The sequence below is a fragment of the Parastagonospora nodorum genome (assembly GCF_000146915.1).
Source record: "Parastagonospora nodorum SN15 chromosome Unknown scaffold_7, whole genome shotgun sequence".
NCBI lineage: Eukaryota > Fungi > Ascomycota > Dothideomycetes > Pleosporales > Phaeosphaeriaceae > Parastagonospora > Parastagonospora nodorum.
In genome coordinates, this window is record NW_001884555.1 from 622,528 (window position 1) to 642,871 (window position 20,344).

At 34.9% G+C, this 20,344-nt stretch overlaps 1 protein-coding gene across 1 annotated transcript; it reads right to left on the bottom strand.

Annotated features, from left to right (window-relative positions):
* Window positions 1-19,131: 19,131 nt before the first annotated feature.
* SNOG_05052 (hypothetical protein) lies at window positions 19,132-19,505 on the bottom strand (the record flags this gene model as incomplete). The annotated part of the gene is made up of 2 exons (XM_001795412.1): window positions 19,132-19,371; window positions 19,464-19,505. The coding sequence occupies 2 exons, from the start codon at window positions 19,503-19,505 to the stop codon at window positions 19,132-19,134; spliced, it is 282 nt and encodes a 93-aa protein (XP_001795464.1).
* Between the last annotated feature and the right edge of the window lie 839 nt (window positions 19,506-20,344).

A 20,344-nucleotide genomic window follows, 5' to 3' on the forward strand; every position in this document is an offset into this window, starting at 1 on the left:
TATCTACGTCTTGCAAAGTGTTAATAAGATCTAGGCTAACGTTACTAACGTTTTCAATACAGTTGTTAGTAAATTAGATAAAGTACCTACGCAAGAGCTGTCTAGTTATATTAAGGACAGAGCTATATCCGCATCAGAAGCAAGCCCTCTATTTTATATAGGATAAGAAGCAGGACTATAGCGCAGAAGAGCATAATTAGCGCAAGGATACTCTCTAGGCGCTAAGGCTTCGCGACAATAGTCATAAGTTCTATCGTCTCGTTATTACTAGTGAGGATACGCACTATAAGCAGACAATAAAGAAAGCATATATTATGTCACTAGAAAGAGCTTTATTAATATTATTTATAACATAAGCATTATTCTATTACTGTGCTAGTCCTGCGTTTCATACAGCTAGCTACTATTAAGCACTGTTAAGCACTATTAAGAACTATCTCTATTAGTGCGCTGAACCTTAGAAGAGCGCTTCTAAATTCATAGAAACAGGCTTAAATTGCTGCTAGTCTACGCGCAGATTCACGACCTTAGATCCTATACTCTATAGTCTATCCTGCAAAATTATTTTCATACTCTGCTTGCTTAGGCTTTAACTATAGTCTCCTAGCTAACTAAGTCGATACCCTTAGAACATAAATTAGTCTAGTATATTCTGTCTATCTTACAGCCCTATAATAACGATGTACGTAGCTTCTATTAGTATAGTTGCCTCTACGAATGCTATTAAAGCGACTATAATCTAAGATCTAACTAGATCTCTCTATTTAGCAGGCTTACAGTTAATATCTTGCTATGTTATACCTCCTAGCATAACTAAGACATTCTCGTTACAGAACTTCTTTCTTAAGCTTAACTGCGTTACTGCCTGCACGACTAGTTTATACAACAATATAAGAGTGTTAGGATAGATTTTCTTTAGCAGTAGTAGCGTCCTAGCTACTTTCCTATCCTCTTTAGTAGCAGAGCTCTAGGTTTAGTGTCGTAGCTATAAGGTACTAAGGGTCTTATATATACTCTTAATATATTTGAACTCTGCGCTCGCTTTAAGCAAGATGTCTAGGTTTGCTGTATAGCAGTTTTTATTACCTAGATAGTTAAATATATCCTCTGCGCTTTTCGCTGTTACGCAAATAACATAGCAGCTAATCGCCTTAAATTAGGCTACCCTTAATTTAGCAGGCAAAAGATAGGCTGCAATTGCTTTAGTTCCAGAGCGTTTAAAGATTTGTTTTAAGCTAATTGCTATAGGTCTAAGGCTTTCTCGCAAGAAGACCTATCTGCACTGTTGCTCAGCGTCTTCTACTGTGCTAAGGAACCTTAGTAGTTTACAGCCTTAGAAGGAAGTAAAGAACTTACTCTTAATAACAGATATTAGATTAGCCTATTAGTCGCTCGTCTTTAATATCCTTTTTCTACGCAAACCTTAGCATATTCTTTACTCCTTTTGCAGTTAGTTCCTTACACTATCTAACGCCTTAAATTAGTCTGCGCTGCACCTTATATTAGCGACTACGTCGCGCTATTGCCTGTTTATTACTAGGCCGTTAATATCTAAAGTTTAAGAATGCTAGAGAGATAAGGTCTTCGCAGTTAACGCGTAGACTCTATTACACGTCTTATAGGTATATTTGCCTATTACTTTATCTACTGCGCTGCTGCGTTCCAGACAGAGCCTATGCTTTCTATTAGTATCCTTAGTTATACTTTCAAAGATCCTTATAAAACTTAGCTATAATTGTGCTCTCTAACTTGCAATTATAGAATTTATTAAATATAGTCTGCCCCTATACAGTGACATAACTAGGAAGTAGTATTATATTTATTTCTACCTAAAGGATGCCTTTGCGCGTGATTATTCGCTATGCTGTAACGCTTATAGTGTTATCAGCTCTAAACATATACCTATCTACTTTTCTAAAGCTGCAGACTAACGCAAACTATGCTGCTAACAGTGCTAGACAGTGCTTTATAGCCTTAGAGTGCATAGTAGGCATATTCGCCTCTGCTATTATCTAGTAAACTATTTCTACGTACTCTAGAATCTTTAGTATAAAGGTCTATAGTCTAACTAACTTATTAACAGCAGCGAGCTTATTAGCCAAGAGCAGTAGTAGTATCAGTTTGCATCTCTACTACCTTCTTATTCGTTAGTATACCTATGTTCTCTAGAGCAGGGTTACTAAAGATACAGAACCTTATAACTAGCAGATCGCTTAGGTCGCACAATATAGAGTTTGCAGAATCTATTGCAACTATCTTATTCTTCTAGGCATTAGCTGCACGCTCTAACTAGTTATCATTATAGCTACTTATTAAGGTCCAGCGTTAAAGGATAAGACTCTTCTGCTTAGGCATTTCGCACTTCTGTCTAGTTCTTAAAGTAAACGTGTTCTATAATAGCTGAAAGCACTATCGCTCGCGTCTTAGTTATGCCTATAACGCTAGCAAAGATCCTACTGTTATTAGATAACAACTCTTTAAAGTAGAGGATGTATGCGCCTATAAGCTAGTATAGAGTAGAGTCGCAATAACCTCTCTAACGTGCTAGTAGCTTTATTATGCGCTTATTCTAGAGGTTATTAATTAAAACGCTAAAGAATACTGCAGCTAAAGTCTACTCTTCTAGAGTACAGTATTCTATTGCCGTCTCTACTCTCGCAGAGAGACTATCTCTTATTCTAGTTTGTTTATTAGTAGGGTGAATAGTAGTTAACTATCTTCTACAGTAGATATACTTAGCGTTTAATAAGGCTTTAAGCCTTTCCTTTTATTCTCTAGCAAGGTCCTTTGCTATCGTTACCTCCTCGTCCTCTAAGTTATTCTTAGAGTTAATATCTAGGCTGCTATCTAAGCGGTAGTCATCGCTGTCTAGTAGGCTATCTAACTTAGCCTTGCGCTCTTAGGCTTCTTTCTCTCTCTTCTCTTTTTTAGTTTTAGCTAACTCTTCTTCTTCGCTTGCTTTTCTAAGCTGCGCTTCTAATTCTAACCTCTATCTTTTAATTAATTAAGCGTAGGCCTTTATCCTCATCTTCCTAGTAGTAGTGTTGCTGTTACTATTAGAGTAATATAGGCTGCTGCAATTCTTATTTCCTTCTTCTCTTACGTTTGTATCTACCTACTTTAATGCGTCCGCTTCGCGGACCTTAAGGTGCTTCTTAGAGTATTTATCTAGTAGAATAAGAAATTATTAGACTCTCTTCTTAGATAGTAAGAGCTGTTTAGGTAGTTCGTTGAGATAGAATTATACTGCATATAAATATTAGTAGAGTATATATTAGTTTAAGTTTTTCTGTTCTACTTGCACTAGAAATACTTAGTAATTTTATTGTCTAGCACAATAGCATTACTTCTTTAAGCTTCCTTAATTTAATATGCAAGTTAATAGTGTTTAGCAAATTATCGTTATCCTTAATAGGCGTCACTGTTAACGTGTCTATTACTAGAGATATGCCTACTTTGTATAAATTAGAGAGCTTACACGCTGAAAAAAAAATTATAGAGATATTATACTTAATGCGCTAAATCCTAATATTAAAGTCTTTACTTCTCTACCTGTGTCTAACAATCTATTATTATCAGCTCTATTAAGAGTACTACTTAGTAGACAGAGATTAGACTAACTACGTTCGCGTTAGCTAGTAAAAACAGCCTAGTAAGTAATGCAAAGCCTTATTTATTAGCTATTAATGCTGTAGACGTATTAGACACGACAGATAAAGACTATAGTTGCGCTATCTTAGATAGTATCAGCATTAGCATATTACGAGGATCCTTAGTCTTAACTTTATTGCTAAAGTGCTGCAATTTAGTTACTATTATATAACAGATAATTGCGGCTGCTGCTTTGCAAAAGACTAGAGAAGTTTGCGCATCTCGTAGTTATAGATAAGTTGCTACTGCTAGCTAAATATTTAAAAACCGCATACACAGACTTACCTAATATTTAAGTTAGAGTTTTAGTCTTGAATCTTCTTTTCTTAAACCTAGCTTAAGATATGTCTAGCAAACTCCTCTACTAGATCGTAAACGCTGAGATTTAAGAGACTATACCTCGCCTCTAATTCTCTTATAAGATGCCGTTAGTCTCTGCTGCCTAAGATTCAACATTATACCTAGCACCTTATAGTAGTAGCAGCTATACCATATAAACTATATTATCCTCTTAGGTTACTTAGCCTATCTTAAGCTTAGCCTTGCAGTAGTAAGCAGGCAGGGGCAGTATTATAAGTATAGACAGCTGCTATAGACACGCGGTTAGGTATAGATGTTACTTAGAAAAGTGCGCATGTGCGCAGGACAGTTGCAGCAAGAAGGTTATAGAAAGTAATTAAATTAAAGAAACTTTAGCGTAAGTATAGATAAGTAGTAGGTTAAGATTAAGGCGAAGTTATGCAAATAACAATGTTTTAACTTAAGAGCCGCTCTGCATAGCAGGCATGCCTTAGTCTAGCAGAACTTAATCGTGTTAAACGAGCTAATTGCTACAGCCTAGTAGCTATCTATATTTTCTAGGACGGTGTAGCACTATCTCTTACTATCCTCTGCCTACTATAGGCCCTGCGCGCAGGGCACTAAGAGGATGCTGCGTAGAGAGGTATTAGTCTAACTTTTCTTAGGCTAGCGTGCATTAAACTATAGAGTAATTAGTTTATTCTGCAGTTATCTAAAGTTAGAGTTAGAGCAGCTTTGAGCATAATGTTATTTAGATGTAGTGTAGTAGTCGTTGTCTTTATTAGTCTAGAGCAGTGCAACACCGTCTCTTACCGTCTCTCTCTACTACTATAAGCCCTGCGCGCAGGACACTAGGAGGATGTTACGTAGAGAGTATTAGTCTAACTTTATTAAGCTAGTATGCATTAAACTATAGAGTAATTACTTTATCCTGCAGTTATCTGAAGTTAGGTTTAGAGCAGCTTTAAGCACAATGTTATTTAGATATAGTGTAGTAGTCGTTGTCTTCGTTAGTCTAGAGCAGTGCAGCACTGTCTCTCGCTATCTCTATCTTTCTAAGCGCTAGATGTTAGAGAATATGTTGCTTAGAGTTTATAAGTCTAGCTTCGTTAGGCTTAGTAGGCATTAAATTACACCATTTATTACTCTGTCTAGCCGTCGTTTAAAGTTAGAGTTAGAGTATATTTTAAGCATAATGTTGCGTAGAAGTTATATAGAATCTAAGAGCCTTATTAGTCTAGAGCGGTGCAGCACTATCCCTTACAGTCCCTCCTCTGCTATTATAACTCCTAGGCGCTAGGTACCTAAGAGGACAGTGCGTAGAGGTTATAAGTCTAGCTTTATTAGGCTAGTAGGCATCAAATTACACATTTATTACTCTATCTAGCTATTATTTAAAGTTAGAGTTAGAGTACCTTTTAAGCATAATATTGCGTAGAAGTTATATGTAATCTAAGAGCCTCGCTAGTCTAGAGCAGTGCAGCACTATCCCTTACAGTCCTCCTCTGCTATTATAACTCCCGGGCGCTAGGTACCTAAGAGGACAGTGCGTAGAAGTTATAAGTCTAGCTTTGCTAGGCTAGTAGGCATTAAATTACACATTTATTGCTCTATCTAGCTATTATTTAAAGTTAGAGTTAGAGTACCTTTTAAGCATAATATTGCGTAGAAGTTATATATAATCTAAGGGCCTTGCTAGTTAGAAGCAGTGTAGCACTATCCCTTACAGTTCTTCTCTGCTATTATGACTTCTAGGCGCTAAATACCTAAGAGGACGGCGCATAGAGGGCATTCCTTTAGCTTTGCTAGGCTAGTTAAGCAGAGTAGATTATAGGTATAGTAAGCACTAAACTACAGTAAAGCTCTTAGTAGCAACTCTAATAAAATAACATATTCTGAATTACTACTAAGCCCTAGCAAAATTCCTATCTGCAACTTCGCTGAACGAGAACAGTAAAGAGATAACTTAGATATGTTTAAAACCTTTTCTAAAACTAGATAAGATATCTTATAGCACTAAATATATCTAGGTTTCTCTGTAAACTTTTCAGTGCGCTCTTAGAGACTATTAGCTGCTATCTAGAGTTAGAGTTAGAGTAACCTTAACTATAATATTACTTACGTTAACAGTAGAAGTCGTCATCTTTATTAGTCTAGAGCAGTGCAGCACTATCTCTTACTATCCTCCTCTACTACTAGCACGAGTCCTAGTCGCTAGGTATTAGAGAGGATATAGAGTTGCAGGTCTATCTGCAAGTAGCCTAATAATTAGAGAGAAGAAAAGAAGGAGGAAAATAAGCGAGATTTATATGCCTACTAGCACTAGCACAGAGCTGCTAAGAGGCAAGCGAAAAAAAAATTAACAGCAAAGCAAGTATCTCTTTGCGCTTCTTCTCGCTGCGAACGTACTGCTACCTAGAGAGCTAAATTGCTGCAACTACTACGTTAAAGAAGCTAGCAACGCCATACGTCTAAGAGCAGCTAATTAGAGCAGGACCTATACGCAGAGATAAGGATTACGTAATATTAAATCGCACTATATTACGCTCTCTGTTTAACCTGTAGCAGTAAAAGTAGTGCTTAGTATCTAGGAACCTAGTTGCTTAACTAGACCTAGAAGAGAGAGTAAGGTAGATATATAGAATAGAAGAGAGTTATAGAGTCTTTAGCAGCATAGGACGACAGTAGGCGACTGTCTGCAACTGTTAGCTACTAGAGCTAAGCAGGAACTAGCAATATAGTAGAATAAACTTATCGTACACAGCTGTTAACCTACGCAAGAACATCGTAAATAACAACTCTAACGCTATTTACTTATTTATAAAATAATACCTCTTCTATATAATACAGTTCCCCTCTGTTCTGCGCATAGATCGCTTCTATATAATATGCAGCTTCTAGCCTAAAACCTACGCAGAGCTTACTAAACACACAGCTAGATGCTATTCCTAATATCTTACGCAACAGAGTCTAGAACTATCTAAGAATGTTTATAAAACACTCTAGTTAAACGAAACGTATACGTCATTAAGCAACGAGTATAATACTGCTTAAGATAGAAAGGTGCATATATATGCAGCAGACAGCTTAAGCTCTACTGTAACAGTATATAATTATATTAAGAAGGATAAAAATGCAGACTTAGCAATAGCTAATAGCATTTTAGATGCACTAGATATATGCGCAAAGGACGACCTTATTAGACGAAAGAGCCTGTTGTTAACATCTACGCAGACGTAGGAAGTGCTGTTTTAGACACATAATAAGCAATTAGCAGGGAAACTAGCAATAGCAGAGTCTATAACTGCAAAAGAGTATATAACACTTCCTCTAATATAATCTAGACTAAGTTTACTAGCCCTAATCACGTTAACACCTTTAGTTTAGACTTTGCCTTTTCGTTTGCTGTATAGCTGCAACAGATTAAATGCACGCTAGAAGATATTAATAGCCTCTTTGCAGACGCACAATTATATAACTTATATATAAGATTACTATTTTAATTAGGCTGCTAATAGCAAGAGGCAATGTCAGCAATGCAGTCTAGTATATAAGATAATATTTAGATATAGGAGGATATTACTAAGACATCTAGTCTTTCTAGACTTAAGGCTAACTAATATTTTTTCGTATATTAGAACATCTTATCGCTGATTGCGTTTATAATCAGCTATTGCCTATTTGCAGATAAATTAGTATACGCTCTAAGCTAATTCTTCTTAGGCAATACAGACTATCCTATTCGCGTTTATTATAAATTACATTCTAGAGACTAGTAGTAGAATATATAACAAAGCCTACTAGATAGAGCAACAGTCGTGCTAATTATTATATTAGTTAACAAAATATAACTCTCACTTATATTAGGAGATATAGCAGCATAGCTAGTCTACGTTATAATTAGAAATCTGTCCTGCGAAGCCTAACGTTAGAGATTAACACCTAGTACTCTTCTAGCTAGATTTATTCCTATAACTAAGATTTATAATCCTTTTCTTAAGAGTTAAGTATATTACTATTGCATAGGCAAGCTTCTGTTACGTAAGTTTAAGCACTACTATATTAGCCTGCACAGTAGAACACTGTTACTTACTATCTAATATAGCACTAGAAAACGTAGCTAAGTCTAGAATACTACTTGCATGCGTAGATAGACGAACAAGGCAGTGTTACCTAACTATTTGCGCGATATTAGCTAACTACGAAGAATAAGTACTCTTAACTAGTATAAAGAAAAATCGCTATTGCATGCGTTATACTGTCGTATCTAACGATAGAGAGAATTTATATAGATCTTACCTATAGAGAATAGAGCAATTTACTTAGCTATAATAAGAGAGATATCTTAATAAAGGACACAACGACTTTATACATCTAGTTAATTGTTTTAGGTAGAAGCACTATAACTTTAATATTCACGTATCTTTAGCAACAGATACATTGCACTTACTACTTAAAGGTTTAGTAATAAAGATGCTAGACTTTATATAAGATATATTAGACGACATCTATCCTAGCAGCAGAAAGACCTAGGATAACAGTACTACACTAGTAACATAAGAATCTAGTAGTACTTAGTTAAATGAGCGCTTCTGTTAGGTAATGCATAGTACTAGCCTAAAGCGTTTTAATAACAAGAGAGCATTTATAGAAGTCTCTTAATAGACTAGCACAGAGCAAAAGGTAATTATATAATAGCTTATAGCTGTTGTATCTCTATTATTTATATTAAAGGCGCCTTTTGCGCTGCATTTTATTTATGCAGTATGCAACCTAGTTACACTAGCGCAATACAAGAGTTACGATGAGGATACCTTAGCCTATATTTAAGGAGCACTAGAGAGGATAAATATATTTAAGGAGGAATTTTAAGTATATCAGCGAACGCTAGGAGAAGAGAAGAACTTTAATTATTCTAAGTAGCACGCGTTAACATATATTATATAAGACATACGCATATATAGAGCTTTAGATAGTATATGCACTAGAGCAAACAGCAAAGCATATTACATTACTATAGTAAAATAGTTCTACTCTATAATAAACAAGAAAGAGTATATACTACAAATATGCTTGCATAATTCTTAGAGGACAGCACTACTAGCAGCTAACTATACTACTATAGTTAAACAGAGTTAACTGTCTACTACTATTAACATCTAAGATTGCGACTTATTCTATAAGAGTAACACGCTCTCTTCTCTTCTGCAGGCTCAGATAGTTAATACTAGAAATACAGCCTTATTTGATAAAATTGCCTCTAAGCGAGGTCGCTGCAAATATAGCAATATCTAACTTTATATATGCAGCAGCAGTGTTTATCTGCAATAAACGCTAGGCAGCAGCAGGCTAACTAATTACTTCTTATAATGAGGACTGTTTAGATGTCAACCTATCTTAGGTTAGCTGTATAAGTATACAGATTCACTCTTCTATAAAGTGCTAGCAGTTCTCTAGCAAGAGACACAACGACTCTAAACACTACAATAAGAAGGTTGTAAGATGCGCACCTAACTAGCAACAGATAGGCCTCTAGCGTAGAGACTACGTTTAGGTACAAGAATTTAAGCATAGAGATAATAGATAATAGTCTAGGACAGTAACAGATAGTAGAGTAGTAGCCTAGCTCTACCTAATACTTATAATTATTAACTATACCTGCTACGACAAAGATAGAAAATACATAGCATATATTAGAGCATTCTCTAAGGTATTGCTATTTAATAACAATAGATAGATTAACAACACTACTAGAATATTAAGTGTGCGTTAACAGGCCTAGAACGCAGCCTCTAAACGCTAGATATTACAAGCTTTTAAGTTTTACGACCTAAGCACGATTATCTGCCTAGTGCACTTAGTACCAAGAGACCTGCCTAATTTAATAACTTATACTACTATATCTTACTACGTTAATAACTATATTAACTAGGATAAATATAACCGCCTATACTCGCTAACATTTAACATCGATTTACTGCGCACGCTATAAGAGTATTAACAGAAGCAAATATAAAATAACTAAGGATAGCCCTTTATATATAATTCATAAATCTTAAAGTAAACGTTAATCGCTTATATTAAGTCTTCTTCCTGCATTGAAATTTTCGTCAATAAAGAGATATAGCAGAAGCTATATCTTATGCTCTTGCTGCATCTTATTTATTTATCCTCCTCGTCCTTATTCTCTATACCTGAATCTATCTCTCTATCCTCCTCTAGATTACTCTTACTCTCTCTAAAGCTCTTAACATTACTATCCTCTTAACTTATCTTAAGTCTGCTTCGTCCTTCTCCTCCTGCTATGCTGTCCTGTGCGTTAGCATTATAAAACCTGCAGAGATCTTCTGCTTCGACAGCTTAAGATCCTTATTAACTAAGCTCTTATACTTATTAGGTTAGTTGCCTATGCAGCGTATAGAAACTATGCTAATCTTAATTCTCTCTCTCCTTAACGACGCAGAAGTCTCGTTACCTGCTAATGCTAACGCAGGCGTAATGCTGCGCAACAAATCTAACGAGTATAAAGGCCTAGTTAACAAGAATCTTAAGCTATTAAAGCAGAAGATCTCTATAGATCGTTAGCTAGATAATTACATAAGCTAGACTAAAGTTATAAAGACGCTGCGCAGCATGCGCTCTATCTCTATAAACAACGACTTATTAAGACACGAGCAGTAACAACGACTACTTATACTACAACAGTTCTCTAAGACGAACGACAGTACTCTACTATTAACAACAGAATTCTAAATTGCTATATCTTTGCAATTATAACACTACTGCGACAAACACAGGAACGCTTGTCTAGAGATAGCATCTGTAACGCAATAACCTTAATAAGCAATAAATATAAGACACTATATGCAGAAGTTAAGAGAGAGATAAGAGAATAAGCTATATTATATTAGTCTCTGCAAATGACGACTGCAAAAGAGCATATTAGATAGATAGCAAGAGTAGTTACGTTATAATAAAACAGCCTGCTGCAAAGTATAGCGCCTAACAGTCGCCTACGTACAATTATGCACTTAGCAGTCTAATATAATTACAATGCAACACAATAGATGCGCTCTAAGCAACGCAAAATGCAATATAACTATAATCCTAAGACTAGGCTGCAGAATAATAATAGATATGCTAAGGCTATAGTCTATAGTGCTAGATAGTCTAACACTATAAATAACGCTCCTTAACTATTAACTATTCTAGTAGCTAGTGCATACAAACAGGATTAGATCTTTATATAAACAGACTAACTGCTATATATGCGCGACGACCTAGCAACAGAATACAAAGATATTAGTAGCCTTAACTATACACAGTTCATACAGATACTTAAGAGAGAGGTAGAGTTTAAGAATAAACGGCAGTAGCATATACTCACTACACGAAAACAGCAGATAGTTAGACTTATATATAAAATATCAACAGAAGCACGCTAGCATAGCGCACTGCAAGATACAGTTACAACGAAACTCTATAGGGCTATATTTGTAATTAAACTATTAATATAATATGCGTCTTAAGAAAAACGTTTTAGAGAGTTCTTATAGGAAAATTAAGCTAAAGCCTGCGCTATGCTCTTTCCTTAATGCTACAGATATATTATATCGTTAGGTGTACTAATAACGCTAAGAACATAGCTGTACATTCAGAATAAATTAAGCTAAATAGACCTAATAAGGCAATAGATAAGCGCCTCTAAGACGTGCTAACAGAAATTAACTATAGGCAACACTAGAGAATAGTTAATGATAGTATATCTACTAATTATACAGCATAGCAGATAACTTCTTGCAAAACTGTACAGAGAGCGCAATAATTTAGGAGTATCTGCATACTCTAATACACTCTTTAAGACATAACTAATCCTTTGCAGACTAAACGCAATTCTTTACTAGTATAAACCTGCGTACTATACAGAAAAACGCGTAATTATAGTAAAGAATATAAGAAATCAGCAGGTGCGCAGCAGCGTAGCACTACCTCCTATAAAGAGAGCGCAGCCGCTTAGTTAGACACAAGAGAGCGTAAAGGTCTATATTAAAGATAGACACTAATACCAATAGCAAGACTAAGAATTATAGAAATTAAGAACTATGCAAAGCGCAACTCTACTGTCTTTATCACGAGAGACTATACTACAATTAAACTTATAAGACTTAGCAACTTCTATATAGTCTTAAACTTACAAACCTAGAAGATATGCTAGTTCTAATAAAGAGACGCCTGCACCCTCGCGCACTAGTCAATCTATAGAGACTAAATATTAAGCTAGAATAAAAACAATCAGTTAATATAAACTAAAACAGAACACTGCTGCTACGTAGCACACTTCTTAAACACAGAAGAACGCACTGCGTTCTATGCAATGTAAGCAAAGAGCACTATAATTACTAAAGTAGTTTACGTTAACTTATATGCATAAGCCCTTTCTTCTACTATCTTATCTAGCAGACCTGTTTTATTAAATGCTATAGAGAACACAAAAACGCTAAATAAGAGAACTAGTGCAACTCTAAACACAAAAGTACACTTAATAAGGCTTAGGTAATATTCGTTATTGCAGTTATTAATAAACAATAGGGATAAATGCTTATATAGTACACCTGTTAATTCGATAGGCTAGACGCTTATAGGAGTGTATTTCGCACAGCTAATGCTGAGACGCATAGTTAGAGGCTTAGAAAACAGCGCCTCTGCTAGTCCGCTTGTCTATAGCGACTACGCCCTGCAGAAGTGCAGCCTGCTAAGTAAGTATAGTTACAGACTATCTACAACTATAGCTAACAGTACTTATTAGATATTAGATATATGCAGCGACCTGCAGACGCATATAATAAGATAGGCACGCATAGAGGTTACAGCCGCATATGCTCTAAACTATCTTAAACTGCAAGTCCTTAAACTAAGTAAGCTGCTCTAGGATTTTATCTACCTGCGCTAGAATTCTAGGAATATAAGTTAATCTAGAACACGATAGCATTAGCTTATAGAGTAATAGCCTGCGTCGCTCTAGTTCCTAAACAGTGCAATTACAGCTATTATAGCGTAAGCGTTCTATAATAATAGAAAATAGAGTATTAGTGCTATAGCAGAGAACTAGGATAAGTTTTAGTTCCTAAGCGCTAACATGATAGCGCTTATAGGCACAGTGTTATATAATGCTATTAAAGAGTACTACGACGACAGAATAAGGAAGATAATCTATTTCTATAGTTATACTATAGAGGGTATGTTACAACAGCACTAAACAACGATAGCTAATATAGTATAGATAATTATAACGCTATCTGCAAGAAGTAGAAAAGGCTGAGTAAGATACGCTGTCTTCTTATTTAGGACGCTTTAAAACAATAAATAGCTATATACGCGAACTACATTAAAAACTCTAGATCTAACGTTACTGTGCTAGACGACTATTACGACAACGACGTTAATAACATTCTTATAAAATATACAGATAATAAGCGGCAATGATATAATACATTAATAGAAGACTATAATTGCGTAGAGAAACGAGAAGACAACATCCTTACTATAGATAAGTGCAGAACTAGTCACAGCAATAAGGAAGATATAGAGGCTAATAAGAGAGAGGCAAGATGCCTAATATAACATAAGAGCAAAAGCTAACAGATAACAGAAAGAGACTAGAGTATAAACCTTGCGCGAATTATTAGAGAAAATATATAATATATTACTTAGAGAGTTTCATAGAGCTAACGACTTTATAGAAAGGTGTAACATACAACGACGACGAGCAAGTATAGTTTTAGAATAAAGGGAAAGGTTAGAGCATTGTAACAGACAGCACGTAGGACGAGTTTCGCTATATTAGCAGAGAAATATATAATAGACAATTGCATTATACACGCTCTAGCGCTGATAAAAGACGAATAGGAATTAGAGCTAGAAGACTGCAACGCTCTAGTAGAAAGATACGAAGAAGAGATAAACTGCTCTGACCTATATAGTACTGTGTAATAGTTAAATAGATAATGCAGGGCAAATTAGCAATTAATAGCTATATAATTGTGTTTCTAAAATGCATTAAGTCTGCTATAGTTCCTAGAGTAACAACACTGTCTCGCATAGTCGCTAACTATGCAGAACTAGCTTGCACGTAGTTGCAGATACGAGACTCTATCTCTAATAGCACTAGATTACAGACAGAGTAAGCCTAATAGCTGCAGCTATATTTGCACAGAGAACTTAGACTGCCTATAAAATATGCGTAACTAACGTAGTCTACCTCTTCTGCTCTTTACAGAGTATACAGAATATTTAGTATGCTAAGTCTAATAACTAAGCATAGTCGAGCAATGTAGCTACACAGTGCTAAACAGTAGAGGATAGTAACTAGACTATTCTAACGTTAACCTGATGTCGAAAAAAAGTAACTAGAGCGACTTTATCAAATTATCATATCTGTTAAATCAACGGCAAATTGCGGCGACACTACTAACTAGACACTTTTCACTTTTCCTAACGAGCTAAATATTATTAGAGCTGCTATAGAAAAGAGTTAAGAGAAACTAAAGAAGTATTATTCTTAAATAGCTAATAAAAGAGAGGTTATTTTTAATATAGTAACTATGTTAGATCTAGGTAAGAAGCTTATAGTATATAAAGTATATTTATTATGCTATTTTATTATAGTGCTAACTTACTATAGTACTAGAACTTATTATAGAAGCTATACTATAAATATACTTACTAAGAACTATTTCTATAATATCTTAAATGCTATAACGCTTTACTAGCAAGAACTCTTATATCTATACTAATAAATAACTTATAATAATTACTTTTAAAGTAGTTTTATAAGCTACTATTACTTTTATAATTACTATCTAGTAGCTTCTTAGCTACTACTAAAGATAAGCCTCTATTTATATAAGATAAGAGAAAATCTTATCTTATAATGCCTATAATTAAGCTTTCTAATAATAAGAATAGCGTTAACGTGCTAGTATAGTAGAAATTAAATAAGAGTTTATATTCTTAGCTTATTTAAGTTACTAAGAATATACTAGTAGTATAGATTACGCAGGTTAGCATAAAGTAAGTATTTAATACTATAAAGAAAATAATTAGAGATTACTAGCATAGACTAAACGCCTAGTCTATCTAAGATATTATAATTCTTAAATATAAGATAATAAATAAGAAAAGGTATATAGATATTAAGGCAGAGAAGAATTTAACTATACTTACTTTCTTAGCAATAAGTGAACTTATTACTTTCTCTATCTCTAGCAGATAATACTCTACTACTAAATAAGAAGATAAATAATCTTCTTATATTACTGCTTTCTATTTATGCGCTAGATAAGAGTAAAAGTATATATTAAAGTAGTATAGAGAAGAATAGAGATAATAATATATATATTATATAATAGAGCTTTAGTACTCTTTTACGTTATGCCTAGCTACTATAGAAATAAATAAAGCTATTATGCTATGCTAATAAGTATAATAAAGAAGCATAATAATAGTATAGTTAGCAAATAATATATTTCTTATATTAATTATAATATTTACTACTTTAACTAAAAATATAATATAATAATTATATAAGATAAATAATATATATATCTTCTAGAATTAATATAATAATTGCATAGAATAAATAATATATACGTTTTCTAAAATAAGCTTAGTTTACTTATAACTTATTAGGTACTCTAAAACTTAACTATAACTTAACTTTATAGTAAGATAACTTAACTTAGACTTAACTTTATTATATAATACTTAACTCTAACTTATATAGTCTTAGCATTAACTTAATCTTAGTTAACCTATACTTAACTATACCTTAACTTATACCTATATATAAGTTATCTATACCTATTTGCTAGCCTGCTTATGCGCATAATGCGCGCCTACGCATAATACGCACAGAATACTAAAATACATTATAACTTATTTATCTTAATATGCAATAACTCTACTAATATAGACTTAATTTAAGCAGTAATTAAAGAAAATTAAATTCCTAGAAGAAGAAGAATATTTTACATATATAGAAGTTGCTATAAAAATATAATATTATTCTAATCCTATGCTAACCTAAAGGCACTAGAGCTAGATAAGCTCTGCTAACGCTAAAAACTAGAACTAGTAGAAACTTAATCTATAATAGGAGCTAGAACTTATATAATATATAGAGAGTCTCTTAAAATAAGAGCTACTACCTATAAGAGAGATAATTAAAAATTTTGCCTTTAAGGTTGCTTATTAGCCTCTAAGCGAGGCATAGATTACTTATTTTATCTACTAATATAACGTCTATCTTATCTTAAAATAGACCTTTAGTCTTAATTATATATGCGTTTTAGCTAACTCTAAGATTAAATATAGACTCTACTTTAAGCTGCTATATAAGAAGATAGAGAAGTATAGGCTAGCAAATAGGTATAGATAACTTATATATAGGTATAAGTTAAGGTATAGTTAAGTATAGGTTAACTAAGGTTAAGTTAATGCTAAAGACTATATAAGTTAAAGTTAAGTATTATATAAGAAAGTTAAGTCTAGGTTAACCTAGGTTAATTTTATTATATAATACTTAACTATATAATTAAGTATTATATAAGCAAAAATTTAATCTTCTAAATTACTTAATTTAGTAGTATAGATGCTTTAGAGAATAAAAAAAATTATTAAATTTTTGCTTATATAATACTTAACTTTAACTTTAACTCTATTATATAATATACTTAACTATAACCTAAATATCTATAACTATAACCTAACTTATACCTATTCTAGCTAGAAAGTTTAGGTATAGATTAAGTTAATTTAGAGTTTATATTATATAATACTTAACTATAACCTAACCTATACCTATTTGCTACTCTAGAGAAGTATAATATTAAGCTAGAAAATAGCTATAATATAGATAAGAAAAGCTTCTTAATAGGCCTTATTAGTAAGAGTAAAAGAATCTTTTTCTAGTATTAATAGATTAAGAAAGAGGTTAGAGTATCTCTCTAGAATAGATTACGTAAGTTTCTAACAGTGCTAGCCTATTATTGCGCAGATAGAAGCTTATTGCTGCTTAGCCTTATCTACGCAGCTAAAAAAGGTGCAATATAATTATCTTAGGTAGACGCTATAGACGTTAGAAAACACTAGGTTTTTATAATCTTAATACTAATAGAATAGAGTAATAATAACATTAGTTTAGCTTAGCTTAAGCAGATATTTAACTATTATATAAAGAAGAAAGCTAGTTAGTTATACTAATTACTTATCCTAGATAGCTATAGAAGTTACCTAACTATAGCTTTTATAAGCTATTATAACTATAATTGCATTCTTCTTATAGTATTTCTATCTTATTTAACCTATATATTATAACTACTTAACGTCGTTCTATTTAAGCTGCTCTTATAGGCCTATACCTAATGCCTTACTACTTATCTCTATAGAGCTTAGAGGCTTATCTCTATTCCTAAAGGTAACTTTTTTAAGCTATTTTAGAACGCCTAAGTATCTATTTTTAGCAAGAAAATACTTATCTTAAAGGCGTTTAAAATAATAAGAATATAGCTAAAAGACTCTAACGTTGTGCTTAAAAGGTTTACCTAAATATCTAAATAATTACCTAGCTTATTAAGGCTCTTACTATCTAATTAGCTATAAATAGAGCGTTTAGTATAAGCTATAGTAAAGAATACTAGCTAGAATAAGGCTAAAAAGTTAAGCCTTACTCTTTATTAACTCTCTATCTAAAACTAGCTTTTGCAGCATAAAAATAAGAGTCTATAAAAGGCTCTATAATACTAAAAGAAGCATAAAAAGAAGAGCAAAGCTCTTAACCTTTAATAGCATTAAGAGTACTATAGTAGAGCTATCTTCTAGTCTCTTTAAAAGGTTAGAGAGGCCTATGTAAGAGAGAAGGTTAGAGCTAATAATAAGATAGAGAAGAAACTCTAAAAAGCTTATTATAAGGAGTTATATAAGGCTACTAAAGTTTAGCGTTAAATTAAGCTAGAGGATAGGCGTGCAGAATAATAGAGACTTAAGGTAGTAAAGAAGAAAGAGAAAGCTAAGAAATAGGCTAAATGCAAGCGTTAAAAATAATAGCGCAACGCTAAGAAAGCTATATAATTATTCTAAAGAGGTAAGCGTAAAGTCTTATAAGCAGTCTTCTCTAAGGAGAAGCGTTAGAAACGCGTTAGAGATGCTGCAGGTAGTGTTTAAGTTCTACCTGCTCTATCTCCTCTACTACTCTAGGTAACGTCACGTAGCTGCAACGTTAAGCTCCTAAGTAAATTTAAATAGTATAAAATAATCGCAAGGTCTTATTTACTAAACTACTAAGAAATCTTATAATAATAGCTATCGTACGCGTTGTTATAGCCTCATCTTTGTGATCTCAGAAATGGTGTTCTGCGCGCATCACGCGTAGGCGCGCATCACGCGCACGGGCACGTTAACTATCGATAGAGAGGAACACCAAAACCACGGGCACAGACGAAAAGCGTCGTCTTTGCACGGCAACGGCAAGGGCTATAGACGATATTTTGCCTCCAGAGATAGATAGGAACGTAGCGCTCATTTAGATGGCCCCTTCAGGAAAAACACTGGCCCTTCAGGACCGCTGCGCGGTGAGACCGACATACTGAACTACATCTTAGAAATCTTGATTTCTTGTAAAGAATGGAGCCAAGACAGTCCTCCATTTAACCTCATGCGTGGAAGTGGGTCCAACAGACCGGTCACGGCTCGCCTCATCGAAACGCAATGCAGTCAGCAAACTTCGACAATCAATATCTCAGCACATCGTACACCTATTAAAGAAGTAACTAGTGCAATTCAACTGCAGAGAGATACTCTACAATGTTGGCAGTTTGAAATTCTACCAAAAGGCGGCTGATAAGGTGCGGATGGATGCACATTAGGGAAAGTCCTTCACCAGCAGATTCACGAATAATTCGGCCCTCTCATAATCCCATATACAAGGCAGTGCACCGCGTCAACAAGAGATGCAATCATAGCAATGGGGCAAAGGTTGTGGTCAGAAATCGTAGTTTAAAGTATTACCGCCTACTTCGCGATCGAAGCATACCGTAATCCTCCGCATCTCTCCGTCCTAGTACTGCGTCATAAGGTGGATCATAAGTCGTAGTGACGAAGTAATCGCGAAAGTATGCCCATCGGCTATCGAATGGTGTCTTCCGAAGCACCCAGTGCCACGTCAAACGTCACCACACTGATCTCATTCGCCGTGTATCGTCGTTCGTACATGGTTCGTAGTAGAGTTGTCGAGGGTGTGTATGGGCTCTTCCAATATCTTGGTAGCGAGATGGTATGAGATAATGTTTGTATTTGAAGTAGGATCATACGAGAGTATCGCAACGCGCGACGTTTCTGTATCTTCAGATAGTCGAGCTCGTATCTCTATCGGTGTGGGTTGAAGTCGGGTGCGATCCTGTGCGTGGATCGTGGATCAGTATGAGCGGAACATCATTGCGACACGCGGGCGAACGAACCTCTTTAACGCGAAGAAGCCGCGAAAGACCACAGAAGTTCATTGTGTGGGAAAACCATGAGCTGTGTTGACTAGGAGCTCGTTCGCCTTGTCATGGAAAAGGGACCTCAGTGGCAGCATAGTGTGCAGGAAACCATCACCTGCGCAAATGCGTGTAGGTGAACCTGCGCCCTGGGACGCACGATTTGAGCTAGCAAGGTTTCTCACGGAGACAAGTCGCGAACAAAAAAGGCATGGATCTCATGCTGACCTTCTCATCTGCGCCCCACCGAGCTTTGATTGGACAATCACACAAGTGGTTAGCCCGTACGAAGTACTGCTGCACGTCTTACGAAGGAGCTCGTATTTACTGAGTTAACGCGCTAAGGCCGAATTTAGTAAAGCGAGTTCACTCAATAAATACGAGCTCCTTCGTAATTGGACACTAACTCCTTCCCACTGATTCCTCTTCTGAGATTACGTTAAATGCAAGACCACATCGTTAGGCGACATTGTTAGGCGCCGTCGTCAGGTGACCTTCTTCAGCTAACCGTATCTCCTGGCCACGACTACTGGTAAGGAACAAACGTGCGATTTTACTGAGCTATGGGCTGAAAAGCGGCAATGATGTGATTAACCACTTCTTTGAACAACTTATTGCAACATAGAGTTGTACTACGAAGGAGCTCGTAATTATTGAGTCAACTTGCTACACCAAATTTGACCTTAGCATGTCGGGTCAGTAAATACGAGCTCCTTCGTACACCCGGACAGACATCCGACGAGTGCCATTCAGACTGAGCCTTGGCGTCCTTCGAGAACACGGCACTCTACAGATTTCTACGAATGTTCCGCGCCATTGTTTTCGAAGGAGCGACCTAGGAACTGATATTGCAATACCTA